Genomic DNA, 25,569 nt, shown 5'->3' on the forward strand with positions numbered 1-25,569 from the left:
GGGGGCAGAGCTACGTATTGAAGAGGTGAGACTCTAGGGGTCAGTCTTTCGACTTTTGAGTATGGGATGAGGCCGTTGGATTTCAGCATGCCCCATCATTTTTGTTCTCAGGAGAGGGAACCCTACCTCAGAGGTGTTTGGCAGCTGAATACTCCTTTTTTTATAAACCGCCCACAAACCAGTGCTTTAGCCCAAATTCTAAAAAAAAATTCTGAAAACCTCTGGAGTTGGGAGTCTAACCTTGGAGTGGTCAAACTCCCACGATCGTATGTTGATGGCCTTTCCTGTAACTTTCCATACACATTTGATGTCAGACAAAGTCAACAATTTTTGATCCTCTCCCCTAAGGACAGATGTTGGGTGAGAGGGGGGATCAGGTAGTTGAATTTCAACAAGCCCCATCCTTCATAAGAGAAAAGTCGATTTTGGAGGTGTCCGACAGCGGCTTTCTCCTCTCCTTCCATGCAGAACACAAACCGAACATTGAACCTAACGTTCTAAGGTGTATGGATAAGGCAATAAATGGAATTTCCTGGAAATCCTCCTTAGTTGCTTCTTAAAGGGATTGTCTACTGATCACCACCAGTTATTTCCAGGTAAACCTTCGTTTTTATTCTTTGAGTCTTACATAAGTGCATGAAGTACAATGTGCTTTCCACATCACCCAGTTCCCTATGTGACAATGGCAGGTTCTTTATAAGCATCGAGATGAAGGACACGTCTAGTTAAAACGCAGTTGACTGAAAGCTCCTGAAGAAACCAAGCTCATAGTATGGCCACAATTAAATGAAAGTCAGCCAGCATGCCCACATCCCCCGTCACGTATGCAGATTGCCAGGAGGAGCTCTGAATTCGGCGCAGCTTTCCAGATATAATGAGAGAAATATCTGCATAACATTTCCTCCGGGCTGTGACCCATGCTGCTAGAATTTACTCATTGTCCATTTTAACTAATTACACATACATTAAAGGCATTATTCATCTTTCCTTACATCCGTGTGTGCCACAATGTACCGCAGAATGATAGAAAATAATGAAACCTTTGAATAATTTGTCTGTTCCCAACCTATAATTTCGCAACGAGTGTTGTCCAAGAATTTAAAGGGCAATTACAATCACTGCTATCAATAAGCTGAATTGGACGGTTGCCGTTCCTTAGTTTAGTGGTGAAGATCTTTTTAAGAAATATTTTACAAACTCCTCCTATTCTTCTGAATTTTACTCCCATGATGCTCCAGGATAGATGGTAGGTTTTATATTCTTTGTATTCTGGGTGGAGCGTTCTCCTGCTCTCTGTCGCCCTCTACTGGGTAATGCACTTTTTAACAGCTGACAAGTGACGTCAACTGTTTTTTGACAAATGGACAACCATCTAAAGGTCCCTTAAATGGTCATCTAATGAAAGTTGTTATATATAAGTCCTGCTAGTTTTAACCTTCCGACGACAAATCTATCTTCAGACTGCCACCTTCTTCCATTGCTCAGTGGTCCAGTTCTGAAAGAAAAGCTTCCTGCTTTTCAATAGTTACAAGGCTTAACTCTAGAATCTCATCTCTTCTATACGTAGCTCTGCCTTATTTACTGAGCAGCAATATCAGGCCCAGCCGCATGTACAGGTTATTATTATTATTATAGTTCCATTTATTCCATGGCGCTTTACATGTGAGGAGGGGTATGCATAATAAAAACAAGTACAATAAACTTAAGCAATACAAGTCATGACTGGTACAGAAGGAGAGAGGACCCTGCCCACGAAGGCTCACAATCTAGAAACAGATGCGCTGGAAGGTAAGGATCAATAGTGCATTGAAATCTTGCGCATGCGCTGTATTTTCCCAGCACGGTGCATGTGCAGTACTCATTGTTACAGCCAGACAGACATACTGCTGGCATCACTGAGCCCATCGCCAACAGTGGGGGGGTGAAAACGCACAGCACATGTGCGAGATGTTGGTGCCATCGCAGAAGAGTAGAGCCCCCAATTGAAGCTATAGAGGGGAGGCTTTGGGCAGGGGCTACTGCTGAATATCAGGGTTCCCCCGAGAGACTCTGCCAGCTCATTTGTATAATGGATAAATGTTTGCTTTTTCTTCCCCCAAATACCAAATTCATCAGCTTTCAAGAATTGCTAATCTGTGAATGCCACTGTTTCTGCAGTGATTGAAACGCCATAACCTTCCAATAATGTTATAGCTTGAGGCGCCCCCATAGCAAAACTGTATCCAGAGGGTAGAAATGTCTGGCTGGCACAAAGGCTACTGTTCACATCTCAGTGGAGACTCTGGTAATGGCCTAGTAATTAAGACTCTTGGGTCGGGGTGGGTGTGAGATTAGATAAGGGCACTATTAGCTAAGAGCGGGCACGTGGTGTAGGTGGTGAGAACAGATTGTGAGCCGGGCATCAGCGTCTGGATTTGTTCAGCAGCAGCTCTGCGGCTTTATAATAATAGGAACCGTGATCTCCTGACTCCGCAGTCTGCAGCGGTGCTGGCATATATGTCATGTTGATTTACACAGCAGGAGAGGCTATGTGGCGGTGGAAGAGTCGGCGAAGATGAGGTTGTGGCCAGCCGCCCTGTGCGTGGTGTTATATAGACAGTATGTAAGCATATAGCTAGAATTAGGTGATGTATGGCAGATTAGTAGGACTGTGAGCTAGGACTTCACCACTCTTGTTGGCTTTATTTGCTATTGCAGCATTTGCATGAATGTGGCTGCAGCATCAGACGCAGCCTGTAGTTATGGGTGGCACTGTTTTTGGAGGAAGAAAAAACAGGCCTTTCTTCTACTAACGCTACATTCACACTCCCGTGTGACATGTCCTAGAACGGTTTTTCTTTTCTTGGACACCACACTGACCTGTACGGTTTCATCTATCCATACACATCAGTTCAGTGTCTCCGGTCCGTGACACTCAGACAAGGTCCTATTCTCATCTGTTTTGCAGATCAGACTTTAATAGTAAAGTCTATGGGGTTCCGTGTAGAACTAATGGAACTCAGACTTTGTACTGTGGAGATCCATCCAATTTCCATCCGTTTTTAGGCAATACAACAAGTCAAGATAAGAAAAGTTCAGTGTGGCTGCTTCAGGGTAAAAAGGAATGAGTAGATCCATAGAAGCGACTAGGATGACACCTGCAAAATATCGGTCCATGTCTGTTAGTCGAGAACACTCACGTGGATGTGTGTATGTAGCCTAATCCTCATTAACAGTTGTAAAAGAATTGGAAAGGACCCCTTTAACTTAAGGCAATTAATTGGGACCTCTACCCCCACCTCCTCTTTTAATTGCTTTGCACACACTCCCAGCATTATAGTGTGTCTTGCAGGTTGCTCTCTTGCTTACTCTTTTACTAGCTTTTTCTTTTACTTGCGTTTTTGACTGTTCACCCTTTGTCCGCCCCGCTTGCTCTTGCTCCGCCCCGCTGGCCCGCACTCTTGGTCCGCCACACCTCAAACACCAGCTTGTTCACCCTCTTGCTCATTCCCCCCCTCCTCTGCCCCTCAGCTTGATCACCCTCATGCTTAGTCCACCCCTCCTCTGCCCATCAGCTTGTTCACCCTCATGCTTAGTCCACCCCTCCTCTGCCCCTCGGCTTGTTCACCCTCGCACTCAGTCCCCCCCTCCTCTACCCCTTGGCTTGTTTGCCTTCGCGCTCAGTCACCCTCACACCCCCTCTCGGCTTGTTCGCCCTCGCGTCCAGTCCACCCCCCCTAACACACACACACCCATCTCGCCCCAGTCCACCGACCCACTCCTCTCAGCTTGTTCGTCCCCGTGCCAAGTCCACCCCCCACTCCTCTTGGCTTGTTTGCCCTCACGCTCAGTCCCCCCTCCTCTCCCCCTTGGCTTTTTCGCCCTCGCGCTCAGTCCCCCCTTCCTCTCCCCCTTGGCTTGTTCGCCCTCGTGCTCAGTCCCCCTCCTCTCCTCCTTGGCTCATTCGTCCTCACGCTCAGTCCCCCCTCCTCTCCCCCTTGGCTCATTCGCCCTTGCGCTCAGTCCCCCCCTCCTCTCCCCCTCAGCTTGTTCACCCTCGCGCTCAGTCCCCCTCTTGGCTTGTTCGCCCTCGCACCCAGTCCACCCTTCCCACACACCCATCTCGGCTTGTTCGCCCTCACGCCCAGTCCCCCCCCCTCCTCTCCCCCTTGGCTTGTTCACCCACGTGCTTATACCCCCCATCCTCTCCCCCTTGGCTTGTTCGACCTCACGCTCAATTCCCCCCCCCCCCCTCCTCTCCCCCTTGGCTCATTCGCCCTCGCGCTCAGTCCCCCTCCTCTCCCCCTTGGCTCATTCGCCCTCGCGCTTAGTTCCCCCCTCCTATCCCCCTAGGCTCATTCGCCCTCACACTCAGTCCCCCCTCCTCTCCCCCTCGGCTCATTCGCCCTTGCGCTCAGTCCCTCCTCCTCTCCCCCTCGGCTCATTCGCCCTTGCGCTCAGTCCCCCCTCCTCTCCCTGTCGGCTCGTTCACCCTCGCGCTCAGTTCCCCCTCCTCTACCCCTTGGCTTGTTCACCCTCGCGCTCAGTCCCCCCTCCTCTCCCCCTTGGTTTGTTCACCCTCGCGCTCAGTCCCCCCTCCTCTCCCCCTTGGCTTGTTCACCCTCGCGCTCAGTCCCCCCCTCTTCTCCCCCCTGGCTTGTTCGCCTTCACGCTCAGTCCTCCCCTCCTCTCCCCCTTGGCTTGTTCGCCCTCGCGCTCATTCCCCCCTCCTCTCCCCCTCAGCTTGTTCGCCCTCGCGCTCAGTCCCCCTCTTTGCTTGTTCGCCCTCGCGCCCAGTCCACCCTTCCCACACACCCATCTCGGCTTGTTCGCCCTCGCGCCCAGTCCACCCCCCCCCCCCCACTACTCTTGGCTTGTTCGTCCTTGCGCCAAGTCCACCCCGCACCCCTCTCGGCTTGTTTGCCCTCGCGCCAAGTCCACCCCCGGCTTGTTCACTCTCCATTTCCCCCTGCTTGCTTATTCTTGTGCTCTCGCCCCTCACGACGCTTGCTCACCCTCCATTTCCCCCTGCTTGCTTGTTCTTTCGCTCACGCCGCTTGCTCGTCCTCCATTTCCCCCTGCTTGCTTGCTTGCTTGTTCTTTCGCTCACGCTGCTTGCTCGTCCTCCATTTCCCTCTGCTTGCTTGCTTGTTCTTTCCCTCATGCCGCTTGCTCGTACTCCACCTCCCCCTTCTTGCTTGCTTGTTCTTGTGCTCTCACTTCCGGTGTGGAGAGTAGTAGTCTCCAGAAAATCTCTGTCTAACACTGTTGTGACCAAGCAGGGCTGAATACTCTGGTAGATCCATTTCTTGGCGAGTTTCCTGCTTCTCTCCTTTGGGAGTAGTAGTATAACTTAAAGTGAATGTGGCAAGTGCATCATGGTGTTAATGACCTCGTGAAGGTGGTCCTCAAGATTAAGCTACCTAAACCGATAGCCCAACATTGGTTATCAGAGCAGGCACCCACAGTAACGGAATTTATAAATAAAGTTAATTTGTTATTAAATCTGGAACCAAGCATATATTTGAAAAGGAAGACCATTGCTAAATTTGAAAAAAAATATGGGTTTTATGGATTGACCGCTCCTGCCTAGCATCCAGAGAACTGCAAAAATTTTGACTAGGTCTGTTTTGATGTATGTATAGATTCAATTTAAAGACATGATAGATGTTTTATTCCACATTGGGCAGCAGTTCTAGATTCCCCATTAATATTGTTATGATAGTGGTTATAAGACTTCTATACTGCTGTGGACAGAACTGTGAAATATTTATCTCAAATTATTATGTTTAAAAGGGTGACATGTTGTGGGGGGGATAGAGAGACTGGGTCCCTTTCATGGTTGAGCTGTTTTCTACTATTGTGTTACAAAAGAAAGAATTTTAATAATAAAAATATTTGATTAAAGAAAAAAATTATGGTTACCTGTCCTTGACATGGAGGTCGCAGCATTGGTAACACAATAAACATGACACTATATATATTTGTAGGCAGTAAATGGATTGTCATTACATGCCCCGCTCTACTTATGGGGCTGCGTATTGATCACAAAGACGGAGGCGTCCAGGAGCAGCCTTTCCCATTAATCAGCCTTTCTGACTTAGTCCCAATGAATCTAGTTGGGTTAACTCAGACTGAAGGTCACAATGGCTGAGTACAAGGTGACACGTAAAGTGTGTGGACCATATATGGAGATATAACGTATGACTTGATCAGAAGTCCAAGGGCACATACATAATATCTTAATGGTGAATAGTTTCATTTGGCCTATTGCTTTTCTGATTTGAATTTTTTTTACCGAAATGGCACCACACTGGTCCTCAGGTTGTGTGTGGTATTGCAGCTTTATTCTAGTCACTTCAATAGAGCTGATCTGTAATGCCAAATACAGCCTGTTAATAGGTATGGCACTGTTTCGGGAATAAAGCCGCCATGTTTTTCTAACTGCACAATTCCTGGGTATTGGGATTGCAGTACCAGGATCAAGGGGTTATTCCATATTTCCTAGATTTGTGGTTTTCTTCCAGTCTCCACAATAGATATTTTTCCCGGCTCCTCATTTTATCAGTAGCTTTCCGCCGTTCCCGTCCTCCTCTTTTTGCTGGCCCCTTGCTCCAGAGTTAATTAGCTTCTCGGAGACATACAATGACTTTTATTCAAAAGAATGTTTTGAATATTTATGACCTCAAATGAGATCATTATATTAAGTTCTATTATCGGTGTCACGGATGAGACGCTCCGCACATAGCTCTAGTCATATCGACCTTTTACATTGCGACGTTCTCCTCTTACACATCTTATGGCCTACCCAGGTTTTAACAGTATTCGCTTTGTTAGCGCTAATTGGGCTCGTTCATTGCAGAACTGCTCAGGACATTTAAGTGGGATATCCAAAATGAGAAACTAAGAAATAGCGCCACATCTGAGCAGTGGCTGTTTATTGTATTGCAGTGAAACTCTTGAATTGTCTACCAACGTTCGGCCCAGCTGAACGTGAGCTTGTTCTCAATGGCAGTGAGCGAATGAGCCGCTTCCAGTTATCTGTTGGATTCCTATCTTCCGTAAGAACAAAAGATTGGGCATATTGAAATTCAGAGACTTTGCCAAGGGTAGGAGTTGTGACGCTCAGCCAATGTTTCTGAAATTGGAAGATCTTACCCTTACATCTCTGGGCACCTTCTCTTAGCAGTCTCTGGGAATCTGGGTGATTTATCTGTCGTCTGGGATCAGCCTGCGGAGATTTCTCCATGTCAAGAATTCTTTATATCGATGATGCGCTCTTTGTATCGGGAGTGCGCACTCTGTGACAAGACAACTGTGTTTCTCTCTGTTCAGATTGCACACATTCTCTCGGGGGCTATTTCTCTTTTTTTGCTGACAATATATCTTTTCTTCAAGATTGCTGTGTTGATTTTGCTTTCTCCTCTCTCCTTTGTTGTTCTTTGCCGACAATGCACTCTCGCTCTCCCTCGATTGATTGCTTTCTCTCTTGGTTGCGCTAGCCTTCTTGAAATTGTTTGTTCTCGCTCTGTAATGGCTACTTTTTCAGTCGCTCTCTCTTTTGCTCTCGGTTGCCCTTGATTACATTCTCCTTTACACTCATTCTTTGACTATTTACCTTTTGAACTTAATGCCCCCAATAAACATTAGACCAATGTAATCCGAACCCACCAATATTGACTGGTTTGGCCAACATTTGACTGTTTATTGGGCGCAGGTCGACTGATGGCCACTCTGGGCTCTGTCGACTGATGGCCGCTCTTGGCTCTGTCGACTGACGGCCGCTCTTGGCTCTGTCGACTGACGGCCGCTCTTGGCTCTGTCGACTGACGGCCGCTCTTGGCTCTGTCGACTGACGGCCGCTCTTGGCTCTGTCGACTGACGGCCGCTCTTGGCTCTGTCGACTGACGGCCGCTCTTGGCTCTGTCGACTGACGGTCGCTCTTGGCTCTGTCGACTGACGGTCGCTCTTGGCTCTGTCGACTGACGGTCGCTCTTGGCTCTGTCGACTGACGGTCGCTCTTGGCCTCGTCGACTGACGGTCGCTCTTGGCCTCGTCGACTGACGGTCGCTCTTGGCCTCGTCGACTGACGGTCGCTCTTGGCCTCGTCGACTGACGGTCGCTCTTGGCCTCGTCGACTGACGGTCGCTCTGGCCTCTATCAACAGTGCTCTCGGTTTTTTTTTATTTGGTTTTTTTGCTTCTCACTTTTCTGTTGGTTGTGCTCTCTGTTAAAGGTTGCTTTCTTCTATGAGGATGTACTCACTTCTCTCTCAGTTGCTAGCTCTCTCTGTTTCTCCCTTGTTGACGTTCCTTTTTCTTCACTCTAAATTGTTCTCTCTTCGGCTTGTGTGCACACCACACTCACATTTCTTTATATTTGCCTCTCACCCGCTGCCCAATGTAGATTACTGGAATTATGTACAGACCATGTCCTGATTGTCGAATTCTTTGTTCCTATACACAATGATCCTCTCTCTGCTACGAGATTTCTTGCCCTGACATTTACTGAACGTCACCTGTATATTTATTTGGGTTATCTCCCCAGTGCAGCCCACGTCACTGCACAACTCATGTCAGCAACTGCATTATTCCACCTGCCGATCTCCGCACATGCTATTGTTACTGATTACACAAGACCACGAGCAGCGGAGAGAGTGAGACGGCGGCTGTCGTTCAAGATCTGCCAGCCAGAAGGATGACATTAATGGGAACATCTGTATAGCTCCTAATCTCTGGCCTAAACTCTGCTGCTCTTTTTTATATATTAGTGTGAAAGAGTGTTTGTCCCCTTCCTGATTTCCTATTCTTTTGCATATTTGTCACACTTAAATTTTTTAGATCACCAAAAAAATTTAAATACTAAGCAAGGATAACACACGTAAACACAAAATGCAGTTTTTAAATGAAGGTCTTTATTATTAAGGGAAAAAGAAATCCAAACCTACAGGGCCATCTGAAAAAGTGACACCCCCCTTAAAACCTAAACAAATTGTGATAAGTTGAATTGAAATTCCCTAGCCACACCCAAGCCTGATTACTGCCACACTTGTTCTCAATCAAGAAAACACTTAAATGGCATCTGCCTGACAGTGAAGTAGAGCAAAAGTTCCTCAAAAGTTAGACATCACGCCACGATCTAAAGAAATTCTGGAACAAATGAGAAACAAAGTAATTGAGATCTATCTGTCTGGAAAAGGTTATAAAGCCATTCCTAAAGCTTTGGGACTCCAGCGAACCACTGGGAGAGCAATTATCCACAAATGGCAAAAACATGGAACAGTGGTGAACCTTCCCAGGAGTGGCTGGCCGACCAAAATTACCCCAAGAGCGCAACGACGACTCATCCAAGAGGTCACAAAAGACCCCACAGCAACATCCGAAGAACTGCAGGCCTCACTTGCCTCAGTTTAAAGTCATTGTTCATGACTCCACCATAAGAAAGAGATTGGGCAAAAATGGCCTGCATGGCAGAATTCTAAGACGAAAACCACTGCTGAGCAATAAGAACATAAAGGCTTGTCTTAGTTTTGCCAGAAAACATCTTGATGATACCCAAGACTTTTAGCAGAATACTCTGTAGACTATCGAAACAAAAGTTGAACTTTTTGGAAGGTGTATGTCCCATTATATATGTTGTAGAAATAACATAGCTTTTCAGAAAAGGAAAATAATACAAACAGTAAAACATGGTGCTAGTGTGATAGAGCTGTTTTGCGGCTTCAGGACCTTGGAGACTTGCGGTGGTAAATTGTACCATGAATTCTGCAGTCTACCACAAAATCCTGAAGGCGAATGTCCGGCCATGTGTTCGTGACCTGAAGCTGAAGCGCACTTGGGTTATGTAGCATGACAATGATCCAAAACACACCAGCAAGTGCACCTCTGAATGGCTTAAGAAAAACAAGACTTTGGAGTGGCCTAGTCAAAGTCCTGACCTTATTCCGATTTAGATGCTGTATCATGACCTTAAAAAGGCGGATCATGCTGGGAAACCCTCCATTGTGGCTGAATTACAACAAATCTGCAAAGATGAGTGTGCCAAAATTCCTCCAGAGCGTTGTAAAAGACTCATTGCCAGTTACGGCACACGCTTGATTGCAGTTCTTGCTTCTAAGAGTGGGCCAACCAGTTATTAAGTTTAGGGTGCAATCACTTTTTCACACAGGATCCTGTAGGTTTGGATTTCTATTTCCCTTAATAATAAAGAGCCTCCTTTAAAAACTCCATTTTGCATTTACTTGTGTTTTCTTTGTCTAATATTTATATTTGTTTGGTGATCTAAAACATTTGTGTGACAAACATTCTCAAGAATAGGAAATCAGGAAGGGGCAAACACTTTTTCACACAAATGTATAAACTTTCTGCAGTTCAAGCCCTTGATATACATTCAGTTTATGAGGGGTTAATCACCATGTCTCTCTTTAATAAGCGGTGATGTTCATCACATTGCAGCCTTCACCTGACACGCCGGCGGGAGTTAATGCATCCCCGAGTCCAATAGTTCAGCGTGTTCCCATCACCGAGCTGTGGGTTAATAAATCTTTGTAGCAGCGCTGGGAGATGACTGGCTAGAGCGACGGCTAGATCAGTTTCCCTGCAATCTGCAGGGTAAATCGCACACTGTTCAGGAAAATCCCCCCAACCTTATTAAACAGCCATTGTTTTCCCCGGCACGTGTCTCCAATATCAATTAACAAAATCCCACTCCACCCACGCCGCTGCCCGGGCACTGGGGATCCTTAATTCACCATCTCGGATGACTTCTAGAGCACGGAAAGCAGTTTGTTTCAGTAATTAGGCTGCAAACGCGACAAGGAAATTGCCCGTAGCCGACACTTAACCTCTTCAGAAGGAAAAGGCGTGGGGTGAGAGGATGGCGAGTCTGCAAGCGCTCATAGGTGAATAGTAATAGGCTGCCCACAATGGGACTTGATTACTCGGTTATTAGGGGCTGGGGTATTAACAGCTGGGGGCTTCGGGGTCAGGCACGCTGGAAGTGGTCTGAAAATGGGTTTGTGTGAGTAGGTCAGACGAGATGATTGGCAATAGAAGGATTGGGGGGGCGCTCCTCAGATGTCGGCCATTCTCCTTCCTACACAACCGAGCTCAGTTTCCAGGAGTTCAGGTTGCACTCAAAAGGCTAATGTGACTAATTGAGTGTATTTCTGCGTAAAGCAGGTCCCTTTAGGGCAGTCAATGAGAGGATGAGCTGGTGGTCAAGACCAGTGTTATAGTTATTGGGAGTCTGTGTTATTAGTGGGTGCTGTTCGGTATAGCCTCATATTAGCCATGTATGTGTCATTATTATTGGGGGTACAGAGGTGGGGGGAACTCTGCTGCAGATTTTGCAATGGGGTCTAGGAGCCTCAATTTACTCCGCCATGATGATGTTATTAGAACCACTCTGAGGACCCCACCAATTGCCTGAAGGAAGGAAGGAAGGAAGGAAGAGTTCCGGACATTTACTAATGGCTGTACCTAGTTTTTCAGCTCAGTCCCATTATCTACCGCTGTAATACCTAACACTGCCCGTAAAAAATGGAGGTCACTGCGCCTTCAACCAGTAGATTAGTGGGGGTGTCAGAAGTCAGACCTCCACCAACCTAATATAAGTATATGGAGAAAAGTATCAGGACACGTCTTAATGAATTCAGGTTTTTCACCCAGTCCCTTTGCCCCGGAATATAACATCAGACCCCCTCGCCCCCTGCTGATATATAACATCAGACCCCCTCGCCCCCTGCTGATATATAACATCAGACCCCCTCGCCCCCTGCTGATATATAACATCAGACCCCCTCGCCCCCTGCTGATATATAACATCAGACCCCCTCGCCCCCTGCTGATATATAACATCAGACCCCCTCGCCCCCTGCTGATATATAACTTCAGACCCCCTCGCCCCCTGCTGATATATAACATCAGACCCCCTCGCCCCCTGCTGATATATAACATCAGACCCCCTCGCCCCCTGCTGATATATAACATCAGACCCCCTCGCCCCCTGCTGATATATAACATCAGACCCCCTCGCCCCCTGCTGATGTATAACATCTGGCTCCTCGCCTCATCCCCCTGGTGTATACCTTCGGCCCCCGCTATGCCACCTGCCTTTAACATGTGATTGAATGGTTGGTGGTAAAGAGCTCACTGATACCAATGCAGTCCTGTTATAGCCACCGGGGTAACAAGTCCTTCATCACATTTCTAACATCTGCCATCTTCCCCCATCATCTGTGAGTGATATTACTGAGAAATGGAAGGAACCGCAGCAACTCAGCCACGAAGTGGAAACCCCGTAACGTTACAGAGTGGGGTCACCGAGTGCTGAGGAGCAGAGCACAGAAAAGTCACCAATTCTCTGCTGACTCCATATTTGCAGAGACCAGACCTCCTCTGGTATATTATCAGCACAAACACTGTGCCCCGGCTGGGAGCTTCAAGGCGGAGCAACTGCAAGCAGCCTTACATCACCAAGCACAATGCCGAGCGTCAGATGGAATGGTGTATGCTGCCTCCATTGTACTCTGGAGGACACATGTTCTGTGCAGTGATGGTTCACACTCCTACTTCTGGCATCTGATGGACAAGTCTGTGTTTGGTGAATGCCAAGAGGACGTTATCCCCCTGACTGCATTGTTCCCCCTGCACAGTTTGGTGGATTAGGATAATGCTATGGGATTTTTTTCAGAGCTCAGCTTCAGCTTTTTAGTTTGTCAATGGAAATGTTTACTTTAGCACAACTCTTTGTGGAGATTTGCAGCTTCCATCTTTGTGGGAACAGTTTGTAGAAGACCCATTTCTGTACCCTGTGACTGTGCCCAGTGAACCTTTGGTCATACAGACATTGTTAGGAGACTTTGGTGGGAAAATGATGACCGGCCACACAGAGCCCGGACCCCATCCAACAGTTTTGGGAGGAGCTAGATTGGACATTGTGAGCCTGGCTTCTCCCCAAGATCAGTGCCTGACCTCACACATCCGTTGCGGGGGCCAACGCCATATTAATGGCTGTAGATACAGAGTGGGAGGTCGGAGGAGTCCCTGATGGTGTAAAGTTTAGTGTCCCATTACTTGTTTCCTTATAGTGTGTGTGATAGTAATGAGGCTGAGACCAATATGAGCGGTATGATCATGATCCAGAGTAGTAGTCCAGGCAGGGAAATCTGCTGTACTAGATGTAGATGGATGATGAGAGCTGGCAATGTACTGCCACCTACAGGCTGCTGAGACCCCACCGCAATGATGAGATTAATGCACACATATGGCGGAGGTGCGGATTGTCCCAGCCTTGTCCAGATGTTGTCGGTATTATTCAGTAAGCGCAGGGAAACATGAAATTATCCGTGTATCCAATCATGTGGTGAGGTTAGTAGGACATACGGGGGATCAGAGCTGAAGCCCCCGCTGCACGTACTACAGGCTTTGGATCCTACTGCACTTTTCTCTAACCGCAGCGACTAAGAATGTATCGGGGCATGACTTAAAGAGATTTCATCTTCTGACAACCCCTTTAAATTGTTAAGGGCCAGCAGTAAGTGCAGCTGCCCCCTCTGGTGGTCCACCAGCATCCATTGAAATCTGTGAAAATGTATTGATTTTTATCGGTGCCATGTCTTTTAAAGAGCCCCCCAGGTGTAATACTTCATTTCTCCTGTAGTGGCACTGCAGTAAATAAATGAACGAGGTTTTCCCGCAGATCACCGCTGATCGCTGACCATTTCAGCACAAGGACACTTTGTGATTTTCAGAGCACAATTTGGGATGGCTAAAGTGGAAAAACCAAATCATCCTGCTTCACTTTGTCCCATTTTCTGAAATACTCTGCGCTGCGGTGAGCAGTGATTTTCTGTTCACACGAAGATGCAAGCCGTCCTCTTCAAACGTACTTAAATTAACTAGTCATTAGAAATAGAAAAAAAAATTCTAGTTTTAGAGCACTCTGTTGTCTGAAATACTCTGCAGTGCTGCGAACATTCTAATTATCCCTCAGGCAGATTGCTGTATATTATTTCCCTGCTACATTTACATCTCATTCTTGACTTCTGCAGGATCCCTGGCCGCTTGAATGACAGGAGGACACCACTTGGGGAACTGAACTGGATCTTCACAGCAATTACTGACACTATAGCATGGAACGTGCTGCCACGAGGTATGTCATCCTGCTGACGCAGACCCGGCTGCCTGTGTGCACCCCCGGTTATTCCAGGGAGACTGAGCCGCACAGATCTGCATCTGACATGTGGCTCGCTCCTAATGCACTCTGTGCTGTTCAAGGGCACGCAGGCTTATCTCCACAATCCCATCACTCTGCCACTCACCCCTGCCATGCAGCGATGTGCTCCATTAGGGCCACTGAGCACGTGTCGCATGTCCAGCAGCGGGCAAATGCCTACACTGCATCTCCATAAAGCTTTACCCATTAATCTTCTTGGAAAAATATATAGCTCTTCAAAAATAAAACACAAGGTAAAGGACTAATAGTAAAGAAAAAAAAGACTATATTATAGCATACATTTTAAATACATTTATATTTTTATTCAATTACTTTTCCTTTACTTTAAGTTACCTCCTGTATTTTACTAACTGTTCTGCTGGTAGACTCACTGTGTACATACAATAATGATCCTGAGTTACATCCTGTATTATACTCCACAGCTGCACTCACTATTCTGCTGGTGCAGTCACTGTGTACATACATTACATTACTTATCCTATACTGATCCTGAGTTACATCCTGTATTATACTCCACAGCTGCACTCACTATTCTGCTGGTGCAGTCACTGTGTACATACATTACATTAATTATCCTGTACTGATCCTGAGTTACATCCTGTATTATATTCCAGAGCTGCACTCACTATGCTGCTGGTGCAGTCACTGTGTACATACATTACTGATCCTGAGTTACATCCTGTATTATACTCCAGAGCTGCGCTCACTATTCTGGTGGTGGAGTCACTGTGTACATACATTACATTAATTATCCTGTACTGATCCTGAGTTACATCCTGTATTATATTCCAGAGCTGCACTCACTATTCTGCTGGTGCAGTCACTGTGTACATACATTACTTATCCTGTACTGATCCTGAGTTACATCCTGTATTATACTCCAGAGCTGCACTCACTATGCTGCTGGTGCAGTCACTGTGTACATACATTACTGATCCTGAGTTACATCCTGTATTATACTCCAGAGCTGCGCTCACTATGCTGCTGGTGGAGTCACTGTGTACATACATTACTGATCCTGAGTTACATCCTGTATTATACTCCAGAGCTGCGCTCACTATTCTGGTGGTGGAGTCACTGTGTACATACATTACATTAATTATCCTGTACTGATCCTGAGTTACATCCTGTATTATATTCCAGAGCTGCACTCACTATTCTGCTGGTGAAGTCACTGTGTACATACATTACTTATCCTGTAATGATCCTGAGTTATATCCTGTATTATACTCCAGAGCTGCGCTCACTTTTCACATGTTGGGTGCAGACATATGATGATATCATTTTGTGTTCCCAGACTTGTTCCAGAAGTTATTCCGACAAGACCTCCTGGTGGCGAGCCTGTTCCGCAACTTTCTGTTGGCAGAGAGGATAATGAGGTCGTATAACTGCACCCCGGTGAGCAGCCCCAGGTTGCCCCCTACGTACATGCACGCCATGTGGTAAGTCCGCTGTGCATAGCCGAGCTGTGAATGGCGCCTCCTATCATAGCCAGGAACACGATCTCACTGTGTCAGGCCTGACAATGATTTTGGGGGCATCTCAGCGGAGAGTATCCTCTTCCTCTGGTTGGAGATTACAATCAGTTGGACGCGGCTCCATTGATTTTTGATCATTTTTTCTTAGAAGTCTTAAAAGGAGATTTACCTTTAATCTAGCCAAGAGAAACGCAATCCGCTGTCACTCACTGTCCTCCAGAGCTCAGCGCTGTGACCTTGACTTGTTGGAGCGCGTACAGTGACCTAAATAGCTGAGCCGATCATACGGCAGGACAGTGTTCCCCTTGTGTATGGGGGCACTCCCAGCAGCAGAGCCGCTTGTACTCTGTGGTCGCCGAAGTAATAAAACTGACTGCAGCAAAGCTGATTATGCATTGAATTATGTAAGTTATGGATGTAGCAGAGCCAGGCTGCCTGACTACGTTGCATGGAAATAACCCGACAGAATACTCCCAGCAGTGCAGAGGATTTCATGGGGCAATACGACAGTAACGTGTGTGCTATTCTGCAGCAGTGCTAGTCAGTGGTGGTAGACTGGGGCAGGAAAGACGTGTCACCGTCAGTATGACCCCATATTCATTTCCAAATTATTATTATTATTATTTATTTATATATGGTGCTGTACATGAGAAAGGGGTTGCATACAGGGTTATAGATATCATTTACAGTACACAAATTTACGAGGACAGACTGGTACAGAGGGGAGAGGAGAATATTATTGATTTTTTTCACAGTTCTCCTGATTTTTATTTGTTGATGAAAAAGCTAGGTGACCACTCACAAGGCCACTAAAGGGTTTGTCCCATGATGACAAATGACCGCTGGACCCCTTACTGATCTCGAGGACGAGGATCCTAAACAATGTCCGAACAATGTGAATCTAGCAGTAGGGCACATATACAATTACCCCTCCGTTCCTCTTTTTGGGAGCAGTAATGCGCATGCTTAACCAGCCACTCTTCCTTTGTATGGGAGCAGTAGTGCACATGCTTATTCACCACTTTTATGGGAGCAAGTTACTGATCCAAAGAATGAGGGTACATTGTCCAATGTGAATGTGATGGTAGCACACATGCGCAACTACCCCTCCATTCACTTCTATGGAAGCAGTGATACTCATGGTTAAACTCTACTCTTCACTTCTATAGGCCGTAGTGCGCATGCTAAATCTCCACGCTGTTCATTTCTATGAGAGCATGATATTGATCCTGAGAATGAGGGTCTTTGTGATAGTACACATGCTCAACTACTTCTCTATTCATTTCTATGGGAACAGTAGTGCACATGCTTAACCATTACTTTATTCACTTTTATAGGATGCTTATGCACATGTGCCACTATCACGCCATTAACTTCTATAGGATCAATAGTACACATGCTTAACCTCCACTCTATTCATTTCTGTGGGAGCAGTAGGGCTCATGCTTAACCACATCTTTATTTACTTCCATAGGAGTAGTAGTGTGCATGCTTAACCACTAAACCACTATTATATTCACTTCTGTAGGAGCAGTAGTGCGCAGGCTTAGCCACAAGTTTATTCACTTCTACAAGATCAGTAGCGAGCATTCATAACCACCACTATTCATTTCTATGGAAGCTGAAGTGCGCATGCTTAACCACCAATTAATTTACTTAAATGAGCGCAATAATGCACATGCTTAACAATTACTCTAGTCAGTATTATGGGAGTAGTAGTGCACATTAGTGATGAGCAAGTGTACTCGTTGCTCGGGTTTTCCTGAGCACGCTTGGGTGACCTCCGAGTATTTGTTAGTGTTCGGAGATTACGTTTTCATCGCCTCAGCTGAATGATTTACAGCTATTAGCCAGACTGAGTACATGTGAGGGTTGCCTGGTTGCTAAGGAATCCCCACATGTAATCAAGCTGGCTAGTAGCTGTAAATTATTCAGCTGCGGGGATGAAAACTAAATCTCTGAACACTAACAAATACTCAGAGGACACACGAGCAACGAGTATACTCGCTCATCACTAGTGCACATGCTTAACAAGCACTCTAGTCCGTATTATGGGAGTAGTAGTGCACTTGCTTAGCCACCACCACTCTGTTTACTGCACATTCGTGACCACTACTCTCATAGATAATGTATGGGGGCAGTGGTCACACACTGCTCACCCAAGAGGTTTTTAGTCCCCTGTTCTTGCCACAATCGGGGGTCTCAGTGGCCGGACCACCTCAGAACATATATTAGTCATGTTTCCGGTGAATCAGTGATTAATGTTATTGGTGGTAGTATCCCCTTTAGCGGGGTGGTCACCCAGCTTCATCTGACACCTTAATATAAATGGTAATGGTTGTCATCCAGCTTTCACAGGAGCAAATGTGGTGTGGCACAAGAGTATAACTTCATAAGCTGGCGACCACTGAAGGTCTAGGACCAGCACAACCCCCATTATTGGTAATCCGCTGTGCCGCACTACAGTAGTCTCTCTCCTGCGGAGGAATCTGATGATATTTTTCATCTTTTCCCAGCACCAGCAACACAAAGAAGTAAATCAAAGTCATATGTTAATAACTGAACTATAAAAAGATCACGCCGGCCAGTCGGACATATTATATTGATTTGTCGTCTTCATGGTTATTAAATAGTGCAGCTTCCTAGAGGGGCATCATTAACCCTTTGGGTTGAAGAAGTGGTCTCTGTCCATCTTAAACCTCCCTCTTTTTTTGCACCCCATGTGGGGCTGGAGGGGATAGAGCCTGACATGGCTGCTCTGATCTGAGATTGCTTATGACAAGCTCCAATAGGGGGGGTGGACTTTTTGCAAGGGTGAGCACAAGCAAAATTGTTGGGATCCTTGTAGAGATTGACATCTGAAGAACACTGGAAAGCTAAGTCACCCACTGGCCGCCACACCTATTGATCGACAGCAGCCAGCATGTATTTGGTTGGTGCGTAAAGGGCTTGTCTATCTTAGAAAACCTATTTTCATGCCCCCTATTGGCTAGGGCAGAGAAAGGTTAAGAAGAACGTCTCTTGCTCTGGAGGACCTGTCCTGCATTACACAGACCACCCATGATGGACATTGTGCAATGCTTTTTCACCACCAGCGGTACTGCACGAAATGCGATCACTTATTGCTAGATTTTCCCACTGATTGCTGCTGATTGTTAATAAGCTGATCACTTGTGATCCGCCTATATCAAGGGACCCTTGAGATTGTACAAGTTCTGAGGGGGTTTTTTTAGGAAGGGGGGGGGGGGATTGCGAAGTCCGTTGCCGTCCACAACTCTGCAAAATATGGGCTCAGCACTGAGTTTTTGGGAAGCGTCCTGAACAAGGCACCCCCATGAGACGAGTGCAGTTAACATGCGTTAATTTTTCATCATATTTGAGGCAGTTACTGATGGATGGGGAGAGGGGGCTGCTGCAGATTCGTATAATTCTGTAGTGTCCCCCTCTGCACCATCTTAGTTCTCCCCTGTTGTTTCTGCCCCGCAGGCAGGCATGGGACCTCGCTGTTGACATCTGTCTTTCCCAGTTACCCACTATCATTGAGGAGGACACTGCATTCCGCGTAAGTGAACCATACACCGGTGGGGTGGCGTGTACTTGTAGCGCCCCTCCGTAATAACGCTCCTGACATCTCCTGCTCTTATCTTACAGCACAGCCCTTTCTTTGCCGAGCAGCTGACGGCGTTTCAGGTCTGGTTGACTATGGGGGTGGAGAACAGGAATCCTCCGGAGCAGCTGCCCATCGTACTTCAGGTGAGGAACACATAATCATTCCAATAATCCGGCATTTGTGGGACTTAGATAATCTGATGTTCCAGATTATTCAGCAGTCAGCAAATGAGCACAGTCGTGGAAAAAGATCACTCAGTGATCCTGCAGGAATTGGCTCTCCCCACTCTCTGCCATTCCCTTCTAGATTATCAGACACTGCAGATTATTGAATACCATGAAATCTGTTGTTCATAATCATTGTGATCAGGATTGTGTGGGAAACTCTGATGCCAACCACGTACCCCATAGGGTAGACATTATTTTTGCACGGTATTACTCTGTCATCCATCCATTAATCTGGAACCTTGCAGCGATCCGTCTCTAAGCCAGCCCTAATGCCATGTATCATGCCCTCTTCTGCTTGTGACATTGGCAGGTGCTATACACAAGTGCCACCCTCGGCCTCCTGGCACAGAGCGCTCCCTCCCTCCCCTGCCAGCTGCCGCTGCGGGCTCATAAATTACCAGCGCTCCGTCTTGAGGAGTTGGAGGTGCTGCTGTAAGTCTTAGTAATGAAGACGTTCTGTGCCGTGTTGGACGCGGGCTCATTTGCAATTCCTGATTCTCGTGAGGCAGTGCGGCAGCTTCTTCTGGTCCGTCCGTACTGCAGAACCACTTACCCCCTGAGATCACATATTTCTTCATTATCCGTCTAGTAATCCGGCCACATCACCCTCTATCTGACTGTGATGGAAAACTGTGTTCATCCTGAGCTCCCGCTTCATAAATAGCTGTAATACCTACACAACCCGTGAACTAGAGGGGTCAGGAAGATATAAAGCTGATGACTGGAATGGCCGCCATTACCAAAATCCAACATAAACTCTCTAATCTGTGCTATTCTATTATAGAGCTACAGCGCCGCTCATCATGTGCCTCCTGGTTCATCTGTCATTTTATGTTAGACCAAGAAAACATGAATTTCAGTTTGTCCATAGACCTCTATGGTGGTTCATCTGTCACCCTGCTCAGAGACAATTCCTGTTCTGGTAATTAGACAGATTTGCCATTTAGGGGACTTAGGTAATTATGGTACCACCGCAAGAGCTGTAATGGCGGCTATATCTACAGGTATTGTTGGCTTAAAAGGGGGTTTCACTTCTGCATCATGAGGTGGTAGTCACGACTGACCATGCGTCAGGTATAGGCAGGTATGGCGCATCTGTCCTATTAACTAGAGTAAGATGTAGGTACAGTATGATGCCTAGCAAAGGGCCAGTGACCTGACGCAGAAGTGAGAAAACCCAGATAACCCCTTTAAGTCATTCTTCTCGCAAACGTATTACTGCTATAATGTCGCCCCCCGATAGTCGTTAGAGGCGGAAACGCTTGTACCAGTCATGTATGATAATGATGGTTTGTCTTCTAGGTGCTACTTAGTCAAGTCCATCGTCTCAGAGCCTTGGACTTGCTGGGAAGATTTTTGGACCTGGGGCCATGGGCGGTGAGCCTGGTGAGTATCGTGCTGCCAGTCAGTGCACATCATAGACCTCAGCAAAATGGGGGAAGAATTCCTGCAGCTCTTCCTCATCTCATCAGAGCAACAGGATCTGAAACCCTGAAGGTCCAAATCCATGTGATGAAGGAACTCGGACCCATGTGTCGCTGTCCTTTTCCTGCTCAAGAAGCGGGATCTGTAACACTGCACCCACATTATAGGGAGTAGTAACACACAAAGATGGCAGCTGAAGGGCTTCATATTACCTGCCGCGTCTCTCCCAGCCTTGTTTATGGAGGGGAGGCAGCATTCATGGTAAAGAAAGCAATGGAATAGTCCGTATGGATTCTACTTCCCTCACTGCAGCATTGTACTCTATAGCGCCCCACATGGAGGATGGAGATAACGCAGCCTTGTGAGATGAGCCTTCATAGTAATATTCGCACTGACAAGTGACGCACCTTTGTCTCTGCCTTCTATAATGGGGAATCCAGTAGATGGGGGGCTCATCTTTGCAACCTAATTGCATCTTGTTTCCCATGGATCACTAGGCAAACCTGTTAGCAAATACCAGCTATTAAAAAAAAACCTACAACTCACAGCAGCCATATGTTACCCGATTCCAAGGAGAGCTTACACCTCCTTAAACCAACAATGGCTGAGGAAATATGTAAAATAGCTATCCCTCTCATTGATTGGCTGAGTGGGGTCACCTGATCGGCTTGCTGACACTCTCCCTGTAATACAGTCAGTAAGTTGCTTTGGTGTTTAGAGTCTGAGGTGGGGGGCTGGTACAATACTGACTAGCGCGTGCTATTGGGGTACAGTAACCCGGATTCTTCTCCTTCAGGCCCTGTCAGTTGGGATCTTTCCCTATGTACTGAAACTGCTGCAGAGCTCGGCACGTGAGCTACGGCCGCTGCTCGTCTTCATCTGGGCCAAAATCCTGGCAGTGGACAGCGTAAGTAAAGGTGTAAAACATGGCGCTAAAGAGCAGCCTTGGTCTGCAGAAGCTGATGGATGAGGATCGGGAGGACAGACGGGGCGCCAACACTTCTGATGCGAGCTCATTTCTAATGCATCTCTCTCTTTTACCTTATTAACCCTTAGTCCTGCCAGGCTGACTTGGTAAAAGATAATGGGCACAAGTATTTCCTTTCTGTTCTGGCGGACCCTTACATGCCGGTAAGACCACCATTAAGTACATTTTATTATCTACAATTGTTTTATTTTTACTCATAATAAACCTTTAGCTCTGATCTGGGGATAGCTGGGTGCGATTCCCACTTTACCCCTTTTATGTTCTCCGCAGGCGGAGCATCGCACAATGACCGCCTTCATACTCGCTGTGATAGTGAACAACTACACCACTGGACAGGTACTTACTCACTGTGTTCAATCCTGCCCAAAAAAATGCCAGTGGACAAGCAGCTTTCAGATATCCCTATCACTGCTTATCCCAGGCGTAAAGAGAAGATCATTTATGTATGTTGTAGACATTAAATGGCTGTCAACCGAAAAATTGTTAAGTTGACCGCCATTTCCCCTGACTCTCCAATACACGGGAACACTCAACCCACCCAACAAGCGCTCGTGAGCTCTATATGACAGAGCTGCTGCTGGACTCCTCTGACCCCCCTGCAGCCTCCTTTAACCCCCATGCAGCCTCTTCTGACCCCCCTGTAGCCTCCTCTGACCCCCCCTCGTAGCCTTCTCTGATACCCCCCTCGTAGCCTTCTCTGATACCCCCCTCGTAGCCTCCTCTGACACCACCTCGTAGCCTCCTCTGACACCCCCTTTCATTGTCTCTTCTGACACCCCCTTTCGTAGACTCTTCTGACACCCCTCCCGTAGCCTCTTCTGACAACCCTCCCGTAGCCTCTTCTGACACCCCTTCCGTAGCCGCTTCTGACACCCCTCCCGTAGCCTCTTCTGACACCCCTCCCGTAGCCTCTTCTGCCACCCCTCCCGTAGCCTCTTCTGCCACCCCTCCCGTAGCCTCTTCTGCCACCCCTCCCGTAGCCTCTTCTGCCACCCCTCCCGTAGCCTCTTCTGCCACCCCTCCCGTAGCCTCTTCTGCCACCCCTCCCGTAGCCTCTTCTGACACCCCTCCCGTAGCCTCTTCTGACACCCCTCCCGTAGCCTCTTCTGACACCCCTCCCGTAGCCTCTTCTGACACCCCTCCCGTAGCCTCTTCTGACACCCCTCCCGTAGCCTCTTCTGACACCCCTCCCGTAGCCTCTTCTGACACCCCTCCCGTAGCCTCTTCTGACACCCCTCCCGTAGCCTCTTCTGACACCCCTCCCGTAGCCTCTTCTGACACCCCTCCCGTAGCCTCTTCTGACACCCCTCCCGTAGCCTCTTCTGACACCCCTCCCGTAGCCTCTTCTGACACCCCTCCCGTAGCCTCTTCTGACACCCCTCCCGTAGCCTCTTCTGACACCCCTCCCGTAGCCTCTTCTGACACCCCTCCCGTAGCCTCTTCTGACACCCCTCCCGTAGCCTCTTCTGACACCCCTCCCGTAGCCTCTTCTGACACCCCTCCCGTAGCCTCTTCTGACACCCCTCCCGTAGCCTCTTCTGACACCCCTCCCGTAGCCTCTTCTGACACCCCTCCCGTAGCCTCTTCTGACACCCCTCCCGTAGCCTCTTCTGACACCCCTCCCGTAGCCTCTTCTGACACCCCTCCCGTAGCCTCTTCTGACACCCCTCCCGTAGCCTCTTCTGACACCCCTCCCGTAGCCTCTTCTGACACCCCTCCCGTAGCCTCTTCTGACACCCCTCCCGTAGCCTCTTCTGACACCCCTCCCGTAGCCTCTTCTGACACCCCTCCCGTAGCCTCTTCTGACACCCCTCCCGTAGCCTCTTCTGACACCCCTCCCGTAGCCTCTTCTGACACCCCTCCCGTAGCCTCTTCTGACACCCCTCCCGTAGCCTCTTCTGACACCCCTCCCGTAGCCTCTTCTGACACCCCTCCCGTAGCCTCTTCTGACACCCCTCCCGTAGCCTCTTCTGACACCCCTCCCGTAGCCTCTTCTGACACCCCTCCCGTAGCCTCTTCTGACACCCCTCCCGTAGCCTCTTCTGGCACCCCTCCCGTAGCCTCTTCTGACACCCATCCCGTAGCCTCTTCTGACACCCCTCCCGTAGCCTCTTCTGACACCCCTCCCGTAGCCTCTTCTGACACCCCTCCCGTAGCCTCTTCTGACACCCCTCCCGTAGCCTCTTCTGACACCCCTCCCGTAGCCTCTTCTGACACCCCTCCCGTAGCCTCTTCTGACACCCCTCCCGTAGCCTCTTCTGACACCCCTCCCGTAGCCTCTTCTGACACCCCTCCCGTAGCCTCTTCTGACACCCCTCCCGTAGCCTCTTCTGACACCCCTCCCGTAGCCTCTTCTGACACCCCTCCCGTAGCCTCTTCTGACACCCCTCCCGTAGCCTCTTCTGACACCCCTCCCGTAGCCTCTTCTGACACCCCTCCCGTAGCCTCTTCTGACACCCCTCCCGTAGCCTCTTCTGACACCCCTCCCGTAGCCTCTTCTGACACCCCTCCCGTAGCCTCTTCTGACACCCCTCCCGTAGCCTCTTCTGACACCCCTCCCGTAGCCTCTTCTGACACCCCTCCCGTAGCCTCTTCTGACACCCCTCCCGTAGCCTCTTCTGACACCCCTCCCGTAGCCTCTTCTGACACCCCTCCCGTAGCCTCTTCTGACACCCCTCCCGTAGCCTCTTCTGACACCCCTCCCGTAGCCTCTTCTGACACCCCTCCCGTAGCCTCTTCTGACACCCCTCCCGTAGCCTCTTCTGACACCCCTCCCGTAGCCTCTTCTGACACCCCCCCCGTAGCCTCCTCTGACACCCCCCCCGTAGCCTCTTCTGACACCCCTCCCGTAGCCTCCTCTGACCCCCTATTGACTGACTTGTATCTAACGTGTTTACAGCTGAAGTTTTGCCACACCTGCATCCCGTCTAAACAATCCTTTGATTTAATTCAAGTGTTTCTCAATGTTTGCAAGCCAAGTACCACTTAAATATGATATGAAAGTAGCTGCAGGGCTAGGATCATAAACTGTACAGCAAATCTGTAATTACCCCTATGGATACGGCATATACCTATTCCGGCACACGTAGTAGTTAAACAACAAAAAGGATGATACATTTTACCTGCACCGATACATTGAGGCAAACAATCAGCAAGGTACCTCCACTGTATTGGTGTAAATGTGAAGCCCCCATTCTCAAGTACACATATTGAAAACTATGAGGAATTAAAACATAAAATATGTGCAGACTTTGCTTAACATATATTGTGATCGTCTAGGATGAGCTGATCACTAGGTGTTTGTTTTCCCTATAGCACCACCACAGGGAGAATTAGGCATTACATGCGAACCTTTGAACAGAGTGGACTGTCCATATAATATATTGATGTGTCGGAGTCCTCCAGGGCGAGAGGCGCTCTATGTAGTTGGTCTCTGCTCCAGCTAATATGTCATGAATGGGGGTGGGGACTTCTTCTATAAGGCTACATTTTAGATATGAGCAAAACAATTCCCAGGACTCAGGTTCAGCGGCCATGTGGTTGTTGCGTAGCAGCCGGACTTGGACATTGCGAACTTCCTGGGCGCCTGTCTTGATTTGGGGCGCCCATCTGTGCCTCAACTGT

The 25,569-nt window shown here is 48.1% G+C and overlaps 1 protein-coding gene across 3 annotated transcripts in view; it reads left to right on the forward strand.

The window, feature by feature from the left end:
- RPTOR (regulatory associated protein of MTOR complex 1) overlaps positions 1 to 25,569 on the forward strand; it is a 295,359-nt gene that overhangs the window by 243,102 nt on the left and 26,688 nt on the right. For 2 of the 3 annotated variants that reach the window (XM_077253327.1, XM_077253328.1), the window contains exons 8-15: positions 14,033 to 14,133; positions 15,515 to 15,659; positions 19,182 to 19,257; positions 19,347 to 19,448; positions 20,835 to 20,918; positions 21,754 to 21,864; positions 22,014 to 22,088; positions 22,174 to 22,281. In XM_077253327.1, the coding sequence (XP_077109442.1) occupies positions 14,033 to 14,133; positions 15,515 to 15,659; positions 19,182 to 19,257; positions 19,347 to 19,448; positions 20,835 to 20,918; positions 21,754 to 21,864; positions 22,014 to 22,088; positions 22,174 to 22,281 (802 nt within the window). The remainder of the gene's footprint in view (positions 1 to 14,032; positions 14,134 to 15,514; positions 15,660 to 19,181; positions 19,258 to 19,346; positions 19,449 to 20,834; positions 20,919 to 21,753; positions 21,865 to 22,013; positions 22,089 to 22,173; positions 22,282 to 25,569) is intronic. The other variant, XM_077253329.1, reaches the window with a different exon arrangement.

The sequence above is a fragment of the Ranitomeya variabilis genome, chromosome 4 (genome assembly GCF_051348905.1).
Source record: "Ranitomeya variabilis isolate aRanVar5 chromosome 4, aRanVar5.hap1, whole genome shotgun sequence".
NCBI lineage: Eukaryota > Metazoa > Chordata > Amphibia > Anura > Dendrobatidae > Ranitomeya > Ranitomeya variabilis.